This window comes from Sceloporus undulatus, chromosome 2 (genome assembly GCF_019175285.1).
Source record: "Sceloporus undulatus isolate JIND9_A2432 ecotype Alabama chromosome 2, SceUnd_v1.1, whole genome shotgun sequence".
Taxonomy (NCBI): Eukaryota; Metazoa; Chordata; class Lepidosauria; order Squamata; family Phrynosomatidae; genus Sceloporus; species Sceloporus undulatus.
This window is the reverse complement of record NC_056523.1, coordinates 316458523-316482256: the sequence shown is the minus strand read 5'-3', so window position 1 is coordinate 316482256 and position 23734 is coordinate 316458523. Positions and strand designations below refer to the sequence as shown.

At 40.7% G+C, this 23734-nt stretch overlaps 1 protein-coding gene across 1 annotated transcript in view; it reads right to left on the bottom strand.

The window, feature by feature from the left end:
* Positions 1-3443: 3443 nt before the first annotated feature.
* The window catches only part of MBD2 (methyl-CpG binding domain protein 2), a 150366-nt gene continuing 130075 nt past the window's right edge, over positions 3444-23734 (bottom strand). The window contains exons 5-7 of the mRNA XM_042448965.1: positions 20668-20845; positions 6988-7132; positions 3444-4449 (exon numbers count right to left, since the gene is read on the bottom strand). Of these exons, the coding sequence (XP_042304899.1) occupies positions 7003-7132; positions 20668-20845 (308 nt within the window). The 3' untranslated portion in view covers positions 3444-4449; positions 6988-7002. The remainder of the gene's footprint in view (positions 4450-6987; positions 7133-20667; positions 20846-23734) is intronic.

Here is a 23734-nt window from a genome sequence, read left to right as displayed (position 1 = left end):
ATCCAGAAGCACCTTTGAAACTAACGGTGGGGGGGGGGACAACATTTCTAACCGAAGCCTTTATGGACTTCATCAGATACAGAATCCTGACTGAGGATTCTGGGAGTTGCAGTCCAAAAAAGTTAATGAAGTGCAGATCAGGATGCATGCTGCTAAGTTTTCAAAAAAGCAGTAACAGACTTCCAAAATTCATGACATGCAGGGCTGACAGTCAGGATAGAGCTATGAACAAGTTTGTGTTTGGTCTAAATACTAAATGGAGTCTCCTTCTTTGGGAGGTTTTTAAAGAGAGGTTCAATGGGCATTTTTCAAGTGTTCTTTACTTGTCATTCCCGCAGGGCAAGGGGTTGGCCCTTGTGGTCTCTTCCAACTTCATGATTCTATGAAATGGAAGAACTGATTTCAATCAACCAAGCCACTTATTTCTCTATAAAATTAACACAGCATGGACATTTGCAAATCATATGATGTACATACTTCTGTCTTTATAAAGGCCCACACCCCAAAATATAGGATCTGGGGCATCATATTCAGTTTGTATAAAAAGAAGAGATTCCCAGATCTTAAATAGGAAACATGTCTTATAATAAGGGACACCTGTCAGTCATATAAAGTACAAGCTTTCTGGCTTTCAAATTCCTGCATGGCCGGAGGTGGGAGTGGATGGCCCTAGTGGTCTCTTCCAACTCTATGATTCTGTGAAATAAGACAGATCCACAGTAATAAGGAACACCTGGCAACCTAGGTGCATCAGATAAATTGCACTAAGTTCATGAAAGCTTATGCTAGAAATTCTGAGTCAGTTTTCTGTTATGTCTTTTTATGCTAAAAAGGACTAACACAGCTGTCTCTTTGAATACAAATAGACTGTTGACTTTAAGCAGCAACTACGTGAAAGCACTGTTTATTTCAGTTGGTTGCTTGTACCAATGTATAAAGACTGGCTTGGGTTCATTATTCTGCAAGCTCACTGAATGTACTCTCAAAAAATCTCACACACCTCCTTGGAAGGGGACACTTCCACATAGCCATAGTGTGCGTGGATAAGAAACAATTTCCACAAATGCTATAACCTAAATGGAACCATAACAAAAAATGTTGTAAAATTTTGGAGCTGGTCAACTACCTTGGGTACCTGAGGTTTCTGTATTGCGTGATTTAGAATTCATGATCTAATCTTGATCAAACCTGAAATTTAGGGTTCTTTCATACTACACCCTATGGCACTATGATTCCATTTTAACTTGCAATGAGTCCCTCATGTGGAATTCTGGGATATGTAGTTTGGTCACACAGTGCTCTCCTGACAGTTCTAAATACCCTTCCTAAACTTCAAATCCCAGGATTCCATTGGCTGGAATCATGGCATTTAAAGCATGATAACAGTGCTATCATTGCGTTATATGAAAGGGCCCTCAGACTTCCAATAGCATCCCAATATTTGAAGTATTTTTAGAAAAGCTACATTGTGAACTTCCTTGGATCCCACATATGGAGAAAAGTGGAATACAGTATATTAAATGAAAAACACATAAATCTTTGCATGCAAGCTTGCTTGTGGTTTGAGTGTTAGACTAGGATCCTTTAGACCAGGGTTCAAATCCCTACTTGACAATGGAAGCCACAATAACTTTGGACAAGTCATGCTCTTTCAGCTTCAGAGGATGACCAAGTCAAAGCCCCTCTGAAATAAATCTTGCCAAGAAAATCCCATGACAGGTTCACCAACAACCTGAAGGCACACAACAATTACAATGTGCAGATTTGTGACCGTTCTGCATGGAACTGATGTGAACCAAATTTTATTTAACTTTTGATTCATTCAAATCATAACCAGTGTCATCAACATCAATCTGGGCAATGATGGGTAAAATCTTCCCTCCCGCTCAATGTGTATATATGTATGTATACACACACACACACACACAAAATGCTGGTTAATCAGAGACATCTTTTTTTGGCTGAATGCACCATAGCAGCCTATATTGACAAAGCCCTAATTTCATGTACTCCCTGCAACTCTTGGATGTATGTTTCATGGGCTTCCGTTTTGACGTCTTAAGAATAAGTCACCACAGGAGAGGGAAAGCCACAAAACAGGTTGCTTTACAAGACTTTGAGGAGCACAGTGATCAATGGTTTATTTGGAAACAACCTAGGCCAGGAGAGACTGCTGGAAAAAGTAGAGGCTAAGATAAACGGCTCCAGCGACAGTAGTTCAATGTACATTATTATAAAGCCACTAGAATCCATCCACCGCGGTGTGTTTGTTACGGGTGGCTTTTATGAAAAATCACCATGCAATAAGGATATCTTCCCTGCTACCAAGAAATCCTGAAAGGCTTGACTGCAAAATGGATGAGTTTCCATGGACTGTATTTCAAAATCAGCTTTTCTCCCAATTTAGCTCCCAACAAGTCTGATTTGTGGGGAACACAAAGCAGCTATTATTTCCCGGGGTGTAAGCTGGGAAACCATGACAGAGGACAGGTAGCTAAACACCTTGCCTTAAAAGCAAGAATTAGCTTATTTGTCAATCTAGAACATTTCTGCATGTGTTGAATCACAAAGTCCTTTTGATCTCATTTTCACACTGATCGGCATTCCACCACCACCCCCAAAAAAAAATCTGTACAAAGATCCACATTTAAAGGTGTGTTTTTTAAATGAAAATTTGATTTCCTCCCACAAAACATACATTTCCAAAGACATTTTTTATCTCAATACATATATCCATCTTCAAATATATTTTCATATTCTGCTTTCTTCTTTTTTTTTCTTGAGCTGAAAACAGCATTGCAATTTCGAGAAGGGCAAAATGTAATGGGTCACCACATTTCTATCCAGATGTAAGCCCAGAAAGGAATTAGTTTCAGAATCTGTAAAGATGGCATTCCTCAACTAGCAATCCTCTAAACATTGGTCTGAGGGCCACCTCAACATTAGGAAGAACTAGGTAGTCTTTTCCAACTCTATAATTCTATGATTCTATGCTGCTTTTTGAATCTATTTACTGGTAAGTGTGTTTTAAGCCAAATTTTAAAAATAATATTGGGATGTAGTTCAATTTATATAATTTAATATTTTAGCTTGACATTTTTTTTAAAAAATTATGGTAAGCTACCTTCAATCCCATCTTGAGAAAAAGGTGGGATATCATTTCAATAAATAAAGTATCAAAAACTTTGGCAGTGAACGGTAAATGGGAGTATTAGGGTAGATGTCTGTTTGTTTGTTCATCTGCCCTAGTCCTAACTAGTCAGAAGCAATCTGAGATGCAGCTCCTCTCCATTCCAACTATTTGTGGTATTTTCAAATGGAGGTTGAACCTAGGCCCTTTTGCATAGAAAGCAAATATCTGATCACCAAGCTATGGCCTCCCCTCACCCTCACAACCAGTGATGATATCTCACTGTTTGTTTACCCATTCACTCTGTAGACCATTTAATTTGAAAAGTGCTTTATAATCTTTATTAGGTTCATCCTCACAACAACCCTGTGAGGTAGGTCACTTCCCCTCCATTTTGTAAATGGAGAGCAGAGGTCATGAGCACGTTGCTCAACTCTGGCGTGGAAAAATTGCACATTTTACCAATGTGCAACCCAATCCACATCACTGTGTGCATCCAGGTCCCAATGAACTTAATAGGAACCACTGATGGAGACACATATCTCCTTCTGGGGCTCTTAGAAGTGCAACATCACAATCAGACACTTGACATTCAAGTCTCCTGGATGCACTCAACTCACTGGACCACATGATTTCTGCCTAACGCTCAGTATTACCATCTGGGCATGAGTGGCAGTAAGTGCACTGACTTGCCTTAAATTATAGCACATCACAGTCTAAAAAATGCAGTCACTTTCAATATAATTATCTTTAGAGAATGATGGTGGTTAATTTACAGATGTTTCCACTCACCTCCAGTATAAAAATCTTTTATATATATATCTATATATATCTATATATAACACATCATTTCACAATATTTTTTTTATAAAATGGGGAAATATTCTGTTTGCCTGATCCACTGTTGTAAGAACAAAGAGATTAAGAAAAAAATGGGGAAGAACACCCCTAATATTAAGTACTAGTCATAACAGTTCCGGTAGGATTTCAATCTAGCATTGAAAGCTCAGCTTCTGTTTTAGAGAACTGTCCAACATTACAAAAAATAAAATAAAATAAAAATGAGACTTCTGAAGTCATTTAGATACAAAATAAAGTGTAACTTTGTCTTTTTTTCCTTCCTCTTCCTCTTTTCATTCTTTCTTTTAATAAGATATATACATAAAAAAGAGCCCAAAAATGGCATTGGTTTTTAATGCTACCAGAAAGCTATATAAATGTGCACTGGTCTTTTTCTTCTTATCATGAAAGACCAACAGGAAAAAAAAGCGCCTCCAGCTTCCAGGAATTTCCTCTGGGAGTATTTTTTTTTTAAATACCTGTAAACAGAATGTAGAGAAAGGACAGAAAAGAGTGGTTTATGTTTTTTAAAAATGGCAGTGTTATATGGTTGTTATATTCATAGTTAAAATCCATATCATACAGGAGCTCCAGATTAAGCTTCCACATGGTCAGAAGCCTCCAGGTGACTGTAGCAGTTTTACTAGTTCTGACGATTGTGATGGCTCTTGCTCTTGCTTCAGTGCTGATACCTGCCCACCACTGACTCACTCATTTTTTTGTAATCCAGTACCCATTTCCTTGGGAGTAGGCTCCACTGAATGATACTAGATTCTGGAGGTATAGCAAAGGTGTGTCCAAGGGCCATATGTGGCCCCTGGACCCATCTCTGTGGCCTTCAAATCCCCCCAAATCCCCATTTTAAAAAAAATCAGTATGATTTTCAGATACATTTTGCCCCCAAATGTGTGAAAACATATGAAAACGTGCCAACTCCCAAAGCACCCCAGAAGTATCTCCAAATCAATACCTCCAAATATTTTTTTAGAGTCCTTCTCAAAATGACAACAGAAGTGATCCATTTTGCCATTTTGAGAAGGATTGAGAGGGAAACAGAGGTATTTGGGCTTATTGTGGGGACAAAGATGGTTTGCAAGGGGTTTGTGGAAGGGAAATAGGCCCCTGACTCCCAAGCAGTTGACCACCTGAATTCTCAGTCACTGTTTTTCTGACTATTTTTCATAGCACCTGAAAAGAACAAGTTTCATCATTTTCCTTGTTCCTCACTGCTTCAAATAATGTGGAGACTCAACCAGAGGATCCCATGTAAGCCAGCCATAAATCATAACCATAAATCTAGCCACCAGCTGTTTAAAGTAACTCATCTTCAATTTCAAATGGAAATGCACACCCATAACTCCTGTAGAGTAGGGGAAAGAAGAGATGTATTGTTTTTGTTCAGAATTGAATGTAACATGAATACAGGTTGAGTATCACCTATCCGTAACTCATCCGAAATGCTTGGGACCAGGAGTGTTTTGGATTTCAGATCTGATTTGTTTGTTTGCTTTATTTTGGATTTTGGAATTTCTGTGTTTGCACATGCTGAAAGCCGCACTGGGAGAAGGGGTGGTGCATCCTATAAGGAACAATGGGGCATGCGCCTGTGGTGTGGCGCTGCCACACCACCGCACCGCCCCTTGCATGAGCCCCATTCATTTAAATGGGGCTTGAGCATAGGCAGAATTCCCTTTACACAGGAGAGTCCAGAACGGATCCCCCGCGTAAAGGAAGGGCTGACTGTACGTACATAATGAGACATCCTGGAGATGGGACTCAAGTTTAAAAACAAAATTCATTTATGCTTTTTATATACAGGTACCTTGTACACATCACCTGAAGGTAAACTGATACTATGTTTTTAATAATTTTGTGCATGAAACTAAGTTTGGGTACACTGAACCATCAGAAAGCAATGGTTTCACTATTGGAGGAGCAATGTATCTGCTTAATAATTTAATAAAACAGAAGAACAAAATCAACCCATGAACTCAGTTGAACTCCAAATACTTGGGTGAACAGCTGGTATTTAACCTAGCACCAGAAGGAGGATATTATCAATATCTTTAAGATTTCCAAGAAGAGGGCCTTTCTCAACCAGACCACTATAGCTGAGAAGTGCCTGGAAGTAAAATTATAACTTTCTCCCATGTGTTATTCTGCTTTTAACAGTTGGATAGATCTAGGCAGGTAGATATAGGAAGAAGTGTTCCCTCAGATACTGAAGTCCCAAATTGCATAAAGCTGACTGACACCTTAGACTCTTGAGACAGTAGCAATCATTCAGAGGTACCAGAAGAGTACCTCTAAAATTACCTGTTCTAAACTGCCAGCCAAGTGCATGATTTGCTGTAAGAATAATTTTAAAATCTAAAAAGGATCTAACACGCCACTGAAATCTTGACACCTTTGGGTCTACAGAACAAGGCAGTCCATAAAGAACCTTCACTACAGTGTCACCAATAACAGTCTTCAATACTTTCTCCAATTGAGAAGATGGGCCATCTCCTGATTCAGCATCTGTGCATCTCTGAAGCAAGGGAAATGTGAAGGTTGTACGAGACACTGTTGTTGGATGGGGAACATGTGGCCTGACCCAAAGTTCCCCAAACCCACCATTACTGGCTACATTGGCTGGAATTTATGAGAGGGATAGTCCACCATTATCTAGAGGACCACATCTCCCTATCCCTCTTGTACAGGAAGCAGAATACTTTGAAGATCTGTTGCCACTGTTCCTGAACACCAAAGAATATCTAAAACAGCTTTCAGCAGCCTGAAGTAGAGCTTTCCATAAAGCTTGTCCTTTATCAAGATCTATTTTCCTTCTTTACATTTGGCCCTATAGTCTGTAGCATTAACAACCCTTGAAGAGAAAGACCAGGTCATTTACCCATTCTGTTTGGCACTTAAAACAAATTGCTGGCACTTCACACTTGGTGGAGTCATAGTGGTGAAGAGCAGAATACACAATATGGTCCTTCTTCAGATTGTTTCTTCTGGGGCATGAACTGTACCTGATTCTTTGATTCTTATGCTTCTTCTCCATTGTCCATCTCAACCTCATCCAAGTCGCCTACATCTGCAGCTCGTGACAAGATGTCCGCCATTAATGCCTCCTCCAGTTTTTTGCGTACCTGCTGCACACGCTCCTCTTGTTTTCTGTAGAATAATTCAAACATCTATGACTGAAGTATTCTCTCTTTAGTTTAAAAGTGGGTACAAAAATTGGCTAATTGAAAACAGCAGACCAAAACTATCAATATCAAATTAATAGTGAATGACTGTAAAAACCTGAAACTAAGAAAATTAGTCTCCTGAAAATGTTTCTCACATTCTTAAAACATTTCCCAGTTCCATTTGGTATTGTTGCTGTGGTTGTTGTATGCCTTCAAGTCTTGTCTGACTTAAGGTGACTCAAGGGCAAACCTATCACAGGATTTTCTGGGGCTGAGAGTGTGTGACTTGCCCGAGGTCACCAAGTGGATTTACATGGCTGACTGGGAAACTGAACCTTGATCTCCAGAATCACAGTCCATTGTTCAAACCACCATACCATGTTGACTATTTGTTATAGTATAGGGGACCCTTGTTATACGCTGGGGTTTGGTTCCAAGATCCCCCGTGGATAACAAAATCCGTGGATGCTCAAGTCCTATTAAATATAATGGCATAGCAAAATGGTGTCCCTTATAAAAATGGAAAATCAAGGTTTGATATTTGAAATTTATACTTTTTTTGAACATTTTCAAACTGTGGGTGCTTGAATCCATGTATAAAAAATCTGTGTATAAGAAGGGCTGACTGTATTGTACATTAGAATATGGATGACTTTTACCAAGGACAGGTAAAGTGCATAAAAGAGCTCAGTTTCCCTCAAACACTCTGCACAGTCAGGGTGTTCACAATACCAAGAAAATATACCTATTGCTGACATGCCAACATGAACACTATTTTCATATACTGTACAGTATTTCTTATAAATTCAATATCCGTACACAACTGCAAGCTATGAGATTCTTTTAATGAGAGACATCACAGAGAATGCAACATCAATCTCACTGCCATCCACTGATCCCACAGATGAGAGTCTAATAAATGACATAGTGCAAAGCGAGACAACACACAGCCCTTACCCTCCTCAAACAACTTATTACATTCATTCCAAAATGCACAACACAGCAGGTTCGCACAACTGTAGCCAACACCATTTAAAATCTTTACTGCTATCAATGGGAGATATAGGAACACATCCTTAGCACTTACAGTGAACTCAGTTGAGCCTAAATATGCTTAACTTTTGGATGGAATGAGCTGCTTGTATTTACTTTATTTTGAGCATTTAAATCTCACTTTATAACCAAATCTCTGAAGGTGCCGCACAAAAAGAACCACTCGTTAAATCTAAAATAAATCCAGCCCAAACAAACCATATAATTAATCAGCTAACCTCTGCTTTCTGAAAAACAGCAAACAAAATTCCAATTTAAAAAGCCAAGTCTTGGCTATTTTTGAAAATAGCCTCGCTGAGGATCATAGTCTCTTGGAGAAACAGATTCCCTAATGAGGGAATAAACAGTGGGTAATCGAAACTACTGTTTAATTCCAATTGCTAGTCTGAATTGAGAGTACTCTCATTTGAGCAATTGAATTTATATAAATGTTGATTTGCCATTCAGCAGCTGACTCAATAGGTCTATTCCAGCTGAGACTAGTGAATGGATTTAGGTTTTGGTATCCCTTAGGCCCGGTACAGACGGGCCCAAAGGACACCCTCGTCATGTGCGAGGCGCGCCCTGCCCACACTGTTCTCGCCCCTCATGTGCATAGCGATGACATCACTGCTGTGCGGCCTCCAGATGGAGCTGCACAGCAGCGATGTACATGCGCCGCTGCCAGCTTTTTGCAGCGGCGCAAAAAGGAGCTGCTTTTTAGCGGTCCTTTTTTGCGTAGTCACACCGTGCAATTTGGTTGCTGCGGCATGGCTATGCAGCAAGGAGAGGCGGCTCCCGGCCACCTCTTTCTGGCGCTCTGTACCGCACCTTACTTCAGGGCTACCTCCATACAATACAAAGTTAGTTAGTTCTAGGACTTTAACTGCTGTGGTTCCATTCTAAGGAATCCTGGGCTCTAGAATTATCTACCAGAAAGCTGTATGCCGTAGTTGAAAGAAATATAGTGAGTCTCAAATTCTAGTCTTATAGATTCTTACAGATTCTAATAGATTCTAATCTTACAAATGCTTGGAACTCCAATTCCCAGGATTCCTGAGCATTGGCTGGGGCTCTAGAGGGTTAAAGTCCAAACCCCCTGGAGAATCAGAATTAAAGAACCACTGCATCAGAGAAATCTAAGTCCTTTGTTGTTGCTGTTGTTGAGCCTTCAAGTTTCTGACTTGTGCGGACTCTAAGGCGACATGGCAAGATTTGTTTAGAGGAGATTTGCCACTGCCTTCCCCTGACGCTGAGAGCATGTGACTTGACCAAGGTTACTCAGTGGGTTTTATGGCAGAGCTGGGAATCAAACTCTGGTTTCCAGAGTCATAATGGAATGTTCAAACTACTATGCTACGCTGGTTCCTTGCCAAACTACAAATTCCAGGATTCCATTAGATGGAGCCAAAGCAGTTAAAGTGGTATTAACCTGATACAATGTGCAATACAGATACACCCCCTTGTAGAACAAGACCGACACACACACACACACACACACACGCACACACTGGAGATTGTAAAAACAAGATGTGAACATGCTTTTTAGTCACATGAAATGAGGTCAAAACAGCTGTAGTCTTGCCAAAGACAAATTTCAACGTGCCAAAATTTAGAAATCACTGTCCACTGCTTTAAGCTGAGAAAGAGAAACAGAGAGAATATGTCTTCCTGCTGCCTATCTGTCTCTTTCTTTGGCGGGGTACAGACCGCCGCTTTGCGGCGGTCTGCCGCCGCCGCCAGTAGGTCCGCGGGGGAGTCGGAGCCTTCACACGGCCCGACTCCCGCACGGACCGAAAAAGAAGCTCCAAAATGGAGCTTCTTTTTCCGTCGCGTTTGCGACGTAGCGAGGCGCCAGGGGCGCGCTCGCTACGTCACAAGCGGCGCGACGCGTACGGACGCTCAGCGTCCGATACGCAAAGATGCCGCCGGCCATGTAGAAGGGCCGGCGCCATCTTGTACGGACGGAGTCCGTACTAGGCCCAGGGGCGTCTAGAAGAGACGCCCCTTTTTTAAAATGGGACGTCCGGAGGACGTCCCAAATGGCGGTGCAGAAAGCACCTTTCTTTCTTTCTTTCTTTCTTTCTTTCTTTCTTTCTTTCTTTCTTTCTTTCTTTCTTTCCCTGGAGGAAGAACATGAATGCAGAACTACTAGATTTAGAAACAATGTTCTCCTTGGAGGCCTTTCAAGCCAAATGTACAGTTTGATGGTGCCAGTCGGGAATTCTTCACAATTCACTGTGATGGACCATTGTTGGGGAATAGTAAAGACCTGATTGTTCTAAAAAGCCTGTGTGGTTTTAACAAAACTAGAAATGGAAACTGAACTTTTGCAAATGCACTTTTCTTTAATATGACCCCGTTCTATAAAATATAGCATATGGAAGGTTGCATGATTTGAAGAATTGGAGACCTCTCATCTGCCTTATCTGTCAATGGTGTTATGCAATTTTTTTCTCAATCCCAGCAGCTATCTTTGCAAAACAGAACAGGGAAAAGTAAAGCTGATAGATCTTAGGGAGCCCTGGTGGTGCAGTGGTTAAATGCAGGTACTGGAGCCAAACACTCACAGCCACAAGATTGTGAGTTCGATTCCAGCCAGGAACTCCAGAGACAACTCAGCCTGGCATCCTTCTGAGGTCACTAAAATGAGTACCCAGCTTGTTGGGGGCAATTGGCTTAGACATTGTAAACCGCTTAGAGACTGCTTTGTTCAGTATGAGGCAGTATAGAAATGTAGGTGCTACAGAGGTAAGTTCTATTCCAGCTTCGTAATGGAATAGAATGGGGTGTGTTGTGGCCCTCCAGGAGTTGTTGGACTACAACCCTCATCTGTGCTTGCCAGCATCACTAGTGACAGGAGATGATGGGAGCTTCAATATAACAGTATGTGGAAGACCAAACATTCTCCATTCTTGCCCTAAAGCAGTGGTTCTTAACCTTTTCTTCACCAGTGAGCCCCTTTAAATATCTCTTGTTGCTGTGGTCCTCCCAAGACATAACTCAAGATTTGAAATAATGATGATGATGATGATGATGATGATGATGATGACGACTCCTGTTCTGCTATGGGGAGGAGGTGAGCTGAAAAGCCTTCAAGTCTTCACAGACCCCCCCAATGAGAAACCTGACAGCTCCCGGGAGCCCATGGACCACAGGTTAAGAACCACTGCCCTAAGCAGGTAGCCAGATCTTACCCAAATTCCTGCTAAAGCTACTCCCAGTGCCTCTTTCAGAAGAAAAATAAACTACTGTATATTTGAGAAAGACAGAGGGCTAAATGCAGTAGAAGAAGAATTAAATGCCCCTTCCTGTATCATTCAAGAATGGGTGGCAAAAGCAGGAAGCATGTTAATGCTGATGTTCATTCTTTTTTGCACTGGTTGGGCATTTGAACAGATACTTTGTTTTATTTATTTCATTTCAAAGATGTATACTGTATTCTGCCTTTCTCCCACAATGTTTGTGTGTGTGTGTGGGGGGGGGGGGAGAGAGAGAGAGGAGAAGGGAGAAGGAGAAGACAGCCACCGGTTTATATATGATCCAAGAAAGTGTGTTCTAAGCAGTATAAGAAAGCCACCATGATGTTTTGGTTTGAATACTGGGCTGAGAGTGTAAGAGACTAGGGTTCAAATCCTCATGCAGCCATGAAAAATCCAGTGGGTGACCTTGGCAAGACAAGTTACCTTTTCTCACGCTAGGAGAAACACAATCACAAACCTCCTTTGAATAAATCTTGCCAAGAAAACCCTATGATAGGCTCGCCACAAGTCAAAGTCGACATGATGTCACATAACTACTACTACTACAACAGCATAAAAGGTACAACAAATTAAATCAAAGTTATTACGAATTATTGTAACCAATGCAGGCAAGGAGGGAGGCACAGCAATGAAATAAGCCCCTCTTCTCCCAAAAGTCCTTTAAAATGTCAAGAATTTGAAAAAGATATGATCTGGCTTCAGCCAAAATAATGTCTTTAAAGCTCCTATATCTGTATCAAAGATAGGAAGCTATCATGCTTTCTGGTTTATTTCAAAACCCTTAGATCAAGTTCATGCTGGGGCTAGAAATGTGCCCAGTAAAACACATCTCACTAAATAATAAAGATGTTTTATGTTGCTGTTTACAGATCTTTCCCTTTATCTTTCCATTCAGTACATCACACTGGGTCAGGCTTTAGTAGTGTTGGGGGGCAGTAATGTCAATGCTGATGAATGAGATTTATTTTTGAGCATGACACAGGCAATGCAAGGAAAGTTCAGCAAAATATAGATCAGGGAGCTAAAAAAACAACAAACCTACGCCATGCATATGGCAGAAGAGAGAAAATGAATTCATTTCCAGAGCCAATGTGGCTTTAAAAGCCATGAGCTAGACAAAGAGCCTTGCCAAATCACCCACTGGCATTTATAGAGCAAACATAAAAGAATGGCAGACACTACTGGATGGGTTTTAGAAAATATAAAATCCGTATTTGACTGCTGGGAGTTGCAGTCCAAAAACATCAGGAAACTAGATTCTTGCCCCTGGTGTAAAGGAAGGCATACAGATATTAAAAGTATCTCTACTGTGATAAACTTAGTTGCTATAGGCAATTTTTCACAGCAAACACAATAAGATCAGGCCTAAACTTGTCAGTCCAATGGGGCAGAGAACTTCACATTTTTGCAATCATGCCCTTTGCTGTATCATACCAAAGGGATGCTAATTATAATTAATATGAACGCTTATATCTGTATCTGTATTATCATTATCATGATCAGCACCACCTTTTTCCCAGTTAGGAACTCAAGGCAGTTTATGTAAGTTAAAATAGGTGCAGCTAAAAAAGTGTGTGTCATACAAAAGTTCAAATATAATTAAACTATTAGTAAAATTATTAGTAACTGCGAGAATAGCCATTTAAAAGAACAAGCATAAATAGCACAGCCCATTAAATTGTCCTTTCTCCTGAGTTCAGCCTTCAAAGGTTTGGTAAAACAAAAAGCTCTTCACTTCCCTACAAAAGGATTGCAAGGAGGATGCCAGTCTAAACAATGTAGAGGTGCATCTACACTGTAATGCAGTTTGATACGACTTTAAGTGCTGTAGCTCCACATTTGGGATCCTGGGATTTGTAATTTTACAAGGTCTTTAGCCTTCTTTGCCAAAGAGTGCTGGTGCCTCTCAAAACTACAGATGAAAGAATTCTGGAATATAGAGCCATGACATTTAAAATGGTGTCAAACTGCATTATTTCTACAATGCAGATTCACCTAGGAAAGATGTTCCAGAACATAGGACCAACCACCAGGAAAGCTTTCTCTCATTTCCTGTTACTGTATTTGTTCAAGATTTATTTATGAAAGGTAAATAGATAAATTTAGCATGATAATGATAGTGTAAGGTCCAAACATTACTCACAATGGGTTCCAACCATTTAAACATTAAAAAAACCCATAATATTCAACACTCATTATTTGGATACATAGTTCTTCATATACATCGTTTACATTCACAACTTCCATTATTCATTTAAATCTTCATAAATTATCTTCCAAGCCTGCGCTGCAATTTTTTTTTTTTAAAAATGATCTATCTTTAAATTGCTTTAAATTTAGCTCTTTTTACCATCATAATTTGTTTATTCATGTTTTAAATATTGCATCTATTGCATTTTAAAAAACAGTCTCATTTGTGAGCTGCCTTCAGTCCTAGTTTGGGGAGAATGGTGGGGTATAAATTAAACCAGTCAAATACATAGAAATATCCTCCTTCTAACAGAAGCATATGGGCTTCCTCTGAGTGGGAAAGGAAACATAGATCTGTTGGGAGAAGACCCCAAAGAGCTTTGTGGTTTGCTGCTGAGCTACAATTTCACAAACTGTTGTCTCATGAATTTTATCAGAGATAGGAGCCACAGCCTGCAAAATCAAGATGGAGGAGGAGTTGACAAAATGCTTTTAAGTGCAAACACATCATTACAAGTTAAATAAGAACTCCAGGCCTGAAGCAAATGACTTTCCCATTAAAATGTTCAGCTTCATTTCCAGTGGTAATTTATAGAAGCAGCACTGTGGAAACAGACGTCTCTCAATATACAACAGAATCAACAGCGGCCAATGCAAATATAATACAACATAATTAAATAATAATAAGACAGAGTAAGTGTGACATAGAGGAAGGAAGGGAAAGTGGTTATGACTTTCCAAAGATCTTAGCATGCCATTTTTCTGATGAACAAATTGGGGTTTTGCTGTTAAAAGATGTATGATCCAAGTGTGCCCTCTCCTGGTTGCCATTGAGAATGTCAGTTGCTATAAAAATTTTGGAATATTGTATTTCTTTTTATGAGGTAGCTGTTTCCTACTGGAGGCAAAAATAATAAGGGGAAAAAACCATGCTGTGTTAACTTTTTATGCTTCCATTACACTCTTGGAAGGATATAGCAAAGCTGAAAAAAAGTGCTTAGTCCTGAACTTTTAAAAGATGGTCGATAGTACTGTGACAAAATACATTTCAAAAAGAAAAAGAGAGAGAGAAAGGATTTTTCTGGATTTAAGACATCATGTCACTATGTTCTGCTCTCAGTTTCAAATAGTTCCAGTTTCAAATAGCTGCTCAGCATTCAAACTTTTAAACTTTTAACTACTTCATGAAAATCAGTTTAGCTGCCCAAGATTGGTCTCCATCTCTGCTCGCAAAAATGAAATGAAAATGTTATGCATAGTCTGGCAAATCATTTCCTGGCTTGTACAGTTTATATTGGAGACATAAATGCAGGTCATTTCATTGCTGAATGCTTCCCTTTTAAATGCAGGATATTAGAAAGCTGAACAAAAGCCTTACATTACATTAACCCAAGGGCTTTTTTTCATATAAAAGGAGTCCTAAGAGGAAGAGGGGCAGCAGTGTTGCCAATCCAAGACCTATGGCCACCTGATCAAAGAACAGTATGGCACCCCTCCCTAGTCAACAAACAAAGCCAACTGGATTGGGAGATGAATCTATCTCTTCAACAGTAGTGATAGATCAGGGTTCTCCATGGCACATGAAATCTGGAGGCTAGATTTTGGAAAGCAGGACATATTTCTGAATGTGTCTCCAGTGACTAAGCTACAGAAGGGCCACAGCATCATGTTCTCCCAAGGCAAGGCTGGGCATGCTCCTGGGTGGGGGGTGTCTGAGGGCCAACTTTCAGCCCACATGAGCCACTATGGACAACATTGACTAGAAAACCTAGTTTTTGTGTGTGTGTTTGTAACTTCTTTTTTGGGAAACAAGGCACAGTGAAAGGGTACCCTCCTCTAAAAGAGAACGTACCCTCCCAATATTGTGCAAATGAAAACTGAGACACATGTGGCCAAGTAACATCCAAGTGTGGTCTAGATGGCAAAATATATAAATAGAAAACAACATATAAACTAGGAGAGGATGCAGCAGTTTACTTCTGCCTGAGCCAACTGGGAAGGGTCAGATTCTGCCCCCTCCTCTCTTCTGCTCCCTTCTGAGTTAACTCAGGACTTTGAACTCAGTTTGAAGCCACTGAAGTAAACAGATGACAAAGGGGGGGGGAGGGAAGGAGGAAAAGATAAAGAAATTGGAATGTTTTAAGAGTAGCTGATAAAGAGGGGTGACAAAAGATTAATTGGGACTGTCCCTCCAAATCAGGACAGATGAAGTGTATGGGAGAACTGCCATTCCTGTGGGTTTCCAAGAACAACAACACCATTCTGGCATGTTTTCACAGAATCATAGAGTAGGAAGAGACTACAAGGGTCATCCAGTCCAACTCCCTGCCATGCAGAAACCCACAATCAAAGCATCCCTGTGGTTCTCAAACTTTGGTCCTCTGGGAATTTTGGACTTCATCTCCCAGAATCCAAGACCATTGGGCAAGCTTACTGGGTCTCCTGGGATCTGAAGTCTAAAACACTCAAAAGACAAACATTGGAGAACTACCATTTTACACTACTCATCTGGGCCCAAGATTAATAATTACAATACTTTTTTGTCTGTTGATCAGTAACTTTCCATGGAAGAGAAAGGACGGCATGTGTCATTTGGCTGACATTTGGCCATAATCAGCCTGGACTCAGTGGAGTAAGATTGCATTGGGAATGTGCCCATTGTAATATATCATACAGCACAGGCCAAGATGGCCTCTTTGATTTACTTCCTTGCTTATGAACCGGCATGGCTCTACATTCTTGTGTCAGCAGAAACGCACAAAGACTGGGAACAGCATGTCACTTGCTGACCAAGCAAAAACTCAAAATACATCCTGGAGCTTGAGAAGACTCCTGGGAGGAGTTGAAAGGGGACACCTTTTCCTTTCCTTTTCTTTTAAGACAAAAACATGCATACAAAACCAAATAAAGTTTTCTTTGTAAAATGCTTTTGGAAGCAACATTCAAAGTGCTGGTGGAGCCAGAGTTTGCCAGACTTTCCTTTTTTGGACTACAATCCTCTAAATCCACAGCTAACAAAAGGGATTCCACTCCAGGAGCTTTAGTCCAGGAAAACAAACTTTCTCAGGTTCAAGCAAGGCATAATTCCAATGGTCAGAGTGGGTGAAGGGACCCAGAAACAGCAGATGCAGATTGGGATGGAATTTTGAGTGTCACAGTTGTGCCAAAGATTAGGCAGCTACCAGGACTGACAGAAAACTAGCACATCATGGAGAGTAAGCTTTAGCCCTTCTCTCTTGACTGACCAGTTTCTTATGGACAAACTTTATGTTTGTATGGAGGAGCATTTTATCACATGGAGACCTCCATATGTTGTCTAGAGTCACACAGTTCTGGCACAGGTTTAGCCCTTTGTAAGAATGTAGCTTTACATGGTCATCTCCTTTAACAGAAAGAGGGATCCAGATATGGAAGTAACTCTTTCCAAAATGCATTCTCATAGTGATAGAAAACCACAGCTATAAATAACAGTGAAATCTAATTCATGCTACAGTCCAGGCAGGCACTGGTCTGTGACATCTTGCACTTCTCAATTTGATTTTCTCATCTGTGTTGAAGCTCCAGTCTGGGCTACAAATCAGCATGTGAGTTGGGATCAATAAACATCTGGTAATCCTCTCTAAGGCTGCATCCAGACTGCAGAAATAATCCAGTTGGACAACACCTTAACTTCCATGGTTCGGGGCTATGGAGTTATGGGAACTGTAATTTTTTGTGCCATCTGAGCTCTCAGTCAGAGAAAGCTAAATGTCTCTCAAAACTACAATTCTCAGAATTCCACAGCAAAGAGCCACGGCAGTTAAAGTGGTAGCAAACTTGATTATTTCTGCAACGCAGATACAGACCTAGACATATGCAAGCACAACTAGAAAAAAGAGCTGCCCATGTTTCTCAGTTGGTTCCTGAATCTTGTCAGTGTAACAAGCAAGCAACTTTGTCTTTGTCCATCTACTAATACAGAAGGAATTAGGAAACAGATCTTGAAATGTGTTTCAAAGAGGCAATGTTACTTCATTTCTTAGCATTCCAGACAAAGAAAGAAAATGGTATTACACAGTGTATTCTGAGAAGTGCAGTTTATCAAACAATTCACACATCCCAGAATACAAACATGTCCATTTATTCTCTCATTCAGGTCACAGTATGGTGAGACATTCTTATATCAGTCCAGGACTGAAAAAGGGAGAATGGAATCCTCTTGGACATTACACTACTACATATAACCCCTGGCTATACTAGTGGCTGTACTGTTCAGACATTTACACACTTATGCAGTACCTCCTTACACAAACTTTTGCCCATAAATCAAAGAGTATGAGTGCATAGCACTCCCTATATTCCATGATTGGAACACCCTTGAAAATATCCTCAAAGTGGATTTCAGGATGGCTGGGAAGGTACGTGGCTCCCTCTCATCTCCACTGTCATTGCTACACTTGTCACATAAGTATGACGGGCAAGTTTTAAACTTTGCTGGGTTAAAAACAAAGCGCCAACTATAACCTGATAACTTGCTCATTGGTATTATGTTCTTGCATGGGACCTGAAATATTCAGGATAGTCTCCCCACCACTACCACCATCCTACTGATTCTAAAGCCACAATTAGTGGATAAACACCATAGAGCCTTCTCAATGGCTGTCCCTAGCCTCTGGAACTCCTTTCCTAAGGTCCTTGTTGTCTTTCTATTAGCAATAGCAGCTTCATTTATATACCACTTCATATCACACTAAGCAGTCTTTAAGTGGTCTACGACTCTAAGGCGGGATACAAACCGCCATATAGAACGTATTGTATATGTACAGGGTTAGGAAGGGGCGGTGCTTCCGCACCCCCTAACCCTAGTATGTATACAATACGTACAAGATGGCGGCGCCCTTCCACAAGGCGCGCCATCTTTACGTACTGGACGCATAGCGTCCAGACGTGTCGCAGCGCCTATGACATCGCGAATGCGCCAGCGGCGCCTCGCGACGTCATCAGTGTGCCGCGGAAAGAAGCTCCGAAATGGAGCTTCTTTTTTGCTCTGTGCGGGAGCTGCGCCGTTTGGCTGCTGCGGCTCTCGCGCGGAGCAAATGGCGCTGGCCGGGGACCACCGCAAAGTGGCGGTTTGTATCCCGCCTAAGTTAATTTCCCCCAACAAGCTGGGTACTCATTTTAGCAACCTCGGAAACAAACTAATCTGAGTTGACCCTGAGCCCCTGGCTGGGATTGAGCCCACAATCTGTTGGTTTGTAAGTGAGTGGCTGCAGTACTGGCATTTAACCATTGTGCAACTAGGCAAAAAAGACTTCCCCCCACAAAAGGCTTTTTAAAATTAAAGAAAAGGGCTTTTAATACTGTTCTTACAACTGCTTTTTAACATTTTAATTGCATGTTTTCAATTGTTTTAATGTTGCTAATAGTTTATCTCTATCTTACTGTTGATTTTTAGAAATTTTTAACTTTTTTGTTAACAATATCTTAACTATACTGTATTGTACTTGGTTTTCATTTGCAAGCAGCCTGAGTCCTAGTTTTGGGGAAAGGTGAGGCATAAATAAAGATGATGAGGATAGCTATCACCATCATCTCCTCTCACCCTGTATAATCTGAGGAATCTGACACAGTCAGATCCTGAAAGATCTCTGGTCTCAGAAGACAGCTCCTTCCCCAAATCTAAGTAGGAAGTGAAAGATATACCTGATAAGGAACTTCAGGAAAATGACCTCCCACCTCAACTGCAACTGAAGGATGCAGAGGAGAGACACCCATCTTTTGCTGCATGTCAACAGAAACAGAAGCAGCACTGAATGATTAAACATCTCTCATGGCAGCTTAAATGAAAAACACTGACCAGTTAACCATCTGGCATCTTAAGGTCAGTATTTAATCTCCCTCGGATATATTAGCAGGACTACAATGTTTGTGGAGAGGTTCGGCACACCCACAGCTCTTTTGCTGCAGCCTCAGGTCTTTACATGAGCAATCAGCTTCCCTAGATAAGGCAAACAGCAAACATTCTATGACCGCTGGAAACAACATCAATTGACCACAGGGTGAGAGACATCCAAGCCAACTCAGAGGCTCAGCCCTGTTCTTGAATCCAGACTACATTTCTGTGCACTTCTTATTGGTTTTGGTTATGGCTGATATACTGGATCTCCAACTTCAGACTGCTGATCAATCACTCACCTCTCATTTCTCTAAACCAACTAAGGGGCTCGACAGACGGGCAGCTCCGTGTCACTCCTTTTAGCCCCGCATCGTTACCGCAGCCACCAAATGGCATGGCAACGATGTGCTCCCTCCCAGGAGCAAAAAGAAGCTGCCTAAAGCAGCTTCATGGAAGGGGCGCGATTGGAGCGTGAACGTGCCCCAATCGCATCACTTCCTGCCGGTGCCATTTGGGGGCTGTGCAATGCTTGCACCATCAGGGCGACACCTGTGGGGAGAGCGGCAAGCCATGATGGTGGCATCCTCATGGCCTAGGGCTGCTGGGCATGTAAATGCCTAGCCTCATCTAGCCCTAGTTCGCAGTGAGGATGCTGCAAAGTGTCCATCTGTACCTAGCCCAAGATAGCTAGACAGCTATAAATCTTCTAGCAGCTGCTGAGATTTCATATGGTTCACAGCTGTTCATGCTACCAGGCTTTCCATTTTTTTCATGCTTGTGGACTTATTTTGAATTCTTGACTGTTGAATTGGCTTGTGTTTTACATATGTTTGTCTTTCCTCTTCTCCTTGCTTATTATTATTGCTGGCTTCTTGTGATGGGATTCTGGAATGGCTGAGATATTGCTACCTAACCTTCCATTCACTCTGGTAAACTCCCTTGATTAACTGTGCACAGCCTGGAATAGTTTGATTTACCTGCAACAGCTTCCTCAGCATTCCCTGGCACCTGCTGTCTCCCATCATCATCATCATCATCATCATCATCATCATCATCATCATCATCATCACCCCCATTATCAGACCTTGCAAATACAGAGAAGAACATTGACCACAGTCAAGAAACATCAGTCTCAGTGCAGCAAAAAAGAAAACTTACCTAATATCTTCATCCGTAACAATGAAGGCTTTGCAGAGAGGCTGGGACGTGTTAAGCCACACTGCTGGGTTCTTTTCTACAGCAGCAGAAAGCTGTCCTGTGATAGGAGCAGAACTTGTGTGCAATGCGCTTGCAACGGCAGAGAGGAGTGTGTCATCATTACTGCCTGGTCCAACACCTAAAAAAGGGAATGCAACACTTTGCTCATTAAGATCAAATATATCAGAGTTTAAAAGGCTGGATGAGAAGCTAAGGACACTAAATTTGATTTGCAGTGCCCAAACCAGTGCAAGTTGACTACAGAGTCATGCAGAAGAACCTAGAGGGTCCTACAGAAGTGTTCTCTCAGGTTAAAAAACGTGCATTTGCAATTTCTATCTCTACTTATTTATATTCTCATTCTTTACATGGGGGGGGAGCTGTGCCTCTTAACCCTGGGAATGTGGGGGTATAATATAATATAATAATATAATTATCAGTGTCCAGTAATCATAAGAACTACAATAAGGCTCAAATTCAGAATAAACCTGCATATGTTACTACATACCCAACTGTGAGGACTAATAGCAGAAAATATGATACCACCTTAACATATTGCTGATGACCCTTAGAAGAGGACTGATGGGTTACTTTCACAAGACAGAAAGCTTAACAAGATAACAAGACCATTTATGGACTGGTTCACACATGAAGATTCAGTACTAAGAGGATGATCTTCATGACTGAACAAGCCACTAAGATCAAACACCACTGAAAGAGTTTCTGTAACCTCAACAACAACAACCACCCCTGGCCATACCATTTGGCAGAGCTTGGAAAAGTTACTATTGTTTATTCACTTACACCCCATCATCTTCCTCAAAATGACTTACAAAAATATAACAAATCCAGATAAAAAGCATATAAGAAGATGTAAGTAAAAAAAAATACAAAATTTTTTTTAAAAGGTATGCAAAGGGATCCAGTATCACCTTTGAGACTAAATGAAAGAAGGAAACTGGTAGCATGAGCTTTTGTAGACTTGAGCCTACTTCTCCAAATGCATGTTAAAATGTAATTAATCTATCATATTAAAACCATTTAAAACAAATTCATTAAAGAGACCAAAGACAAAAAATCAACAAAAATGCATACTATTAGAGTTGGTTCCTAAAAGCCTGTTGGAATAGAAAAGTTTTCATTTGCTGAACACAAAGGAAGCAGCTGTCCTAGGAAGGTAATTCTTAACCTTGGGAGCTATCACTAAGAAGCCACTCTCCTATGTTACTACCAGATGTGTCTTTGAGTGTATCAGGACTGGAAAAAGAGCTCCTTCCCCTATTCCTCTGAATATCTTAATTGCTCAGGTATGCTCAAATATAAAGATGCAGTCCTCCAGATATCCTGAGGTCCATATAGGGCTTTATCAATCTAAGGCAGCATTTTGAACTTTGGAAACAATCCGGCAGGTGATATAGCTGTTTTTACAAGAATAGTCCAGGTGAAGCTCTTTGGCCCGCTGATATTTCTGAGCACTTTATCAAGTCACTTGCAAGTAGAACATACTAGTTATTCAAATATAATGTAACTACTCCATGGTGGCTGGAGATTCTGGGGGTTGTAGTCTAAACAAGTAACTTTTCCAAGCTCTATCATCTGGTGGACTGAACTCATATAACGTTCTGCAAAAATGAGTACCGGTATGCATCAGTTAATGAAAAAGATGAAGGATTATTTCTTTAACAGAGAATTTGGTACTGGTGGCAAAAATAACATGGAAAGAATAGGAATAGGTTCCTACATCATAAAGAAGAAAAGTAGCCATTTCAGCAAACTTTGTATTCAGAATATGTGAAATGAAACAGCCATGTAAAGTAAGCCTTGCATAAGTAAACACAAAAATATTTGAACCATTTAGAAGCCATTTGAAGGCTTCTTCCAAAATGCATCCAGGGATTCATTTTCCCTCTTTCACCAGTCTCTGCATTTCTTGTGATGTCCATTTTAGTGGCCAAACATAGTATACAGTAGTCCCTCCACATTTGCTGGGGTTAGGGTTGAAGGACCCCTGTGAATGTGGAAAAACTGCAAATAAAAAAACACTATTCTTTATGCCTATAAAGCCCTATACTGCTTGGGTCCAGGCTATTTGAAGGCCCATATTTCTCTGTACGAGCCCTCCAGAGTATTGAGATCACCCGGAGAGGCCCTTCTCTCTGTCCCACCACCTTCTTAAGTGCGTTTGATGGGAACAAGAGAGAGGGCCTTCTCAGTGGCTGCTCCCAAGCTTTAGAATTCCCTCCCCAGGAAGGCCAGGATGGCTCCATCCCTGCTGTCCTTCCAGTGGCAGATAAAGACATTCTTGTGCCAATAAGCCTTTGCAAACTGATAAGGGCTGGGAATATTGTGCTAATTAAATTTTAAGGTTTGTATTTTTAGCATATTCTATTTTAATTTACAACTGTTTTAACTTTTTAAATGGTTTAATTGTTTTTTAAATTTTATATGTATACATTTTAATGTTAATTGTTTTTAAAATGTATTGTTTTAAATCTGCTGTTTGCCTCCTTGAGTCCTGATATTGGGAGAAAGGCAGGATATAAAAGAAATAGTGATAATAATAATGACAGAATACTTCTCTAGGAATTTCCAGTGCAATTCTATGGCCAACATCTGCCAGAATTTGATCATAGAATCATGTTGGAAGACCTACAAATGCCTGGAGAAGTCTTTTCTCTAGGAACTTCTAGGTTCTCCAGCACAACTCTGTGGTCAACTTCCAGCAGAATTGCACTGGAGGACTTAGAAATTGCTAGAGAGAACATATTAATCAAAACTACAAATAATCAAAGCCACAAAAATCAAAGCCGCAAACGTGGAGGGGCAACTGTGCTTTCTAACGTGTTGGGGTTTGCTGGTGAGGCAGGCTTATTTCCTCTCCCTTTTCTTTTTGTTTTTCTGTCCATGTGTGGCCAGTAAAAACTTCTGGAGGCAGCTGCTCTTTACTCTGCCTCTTATAGGGAGGCCCACACACAAAATTAACAGCAGGATCAGCTAGATCAGAATCCCATTCTTCTGCAGCACAAGC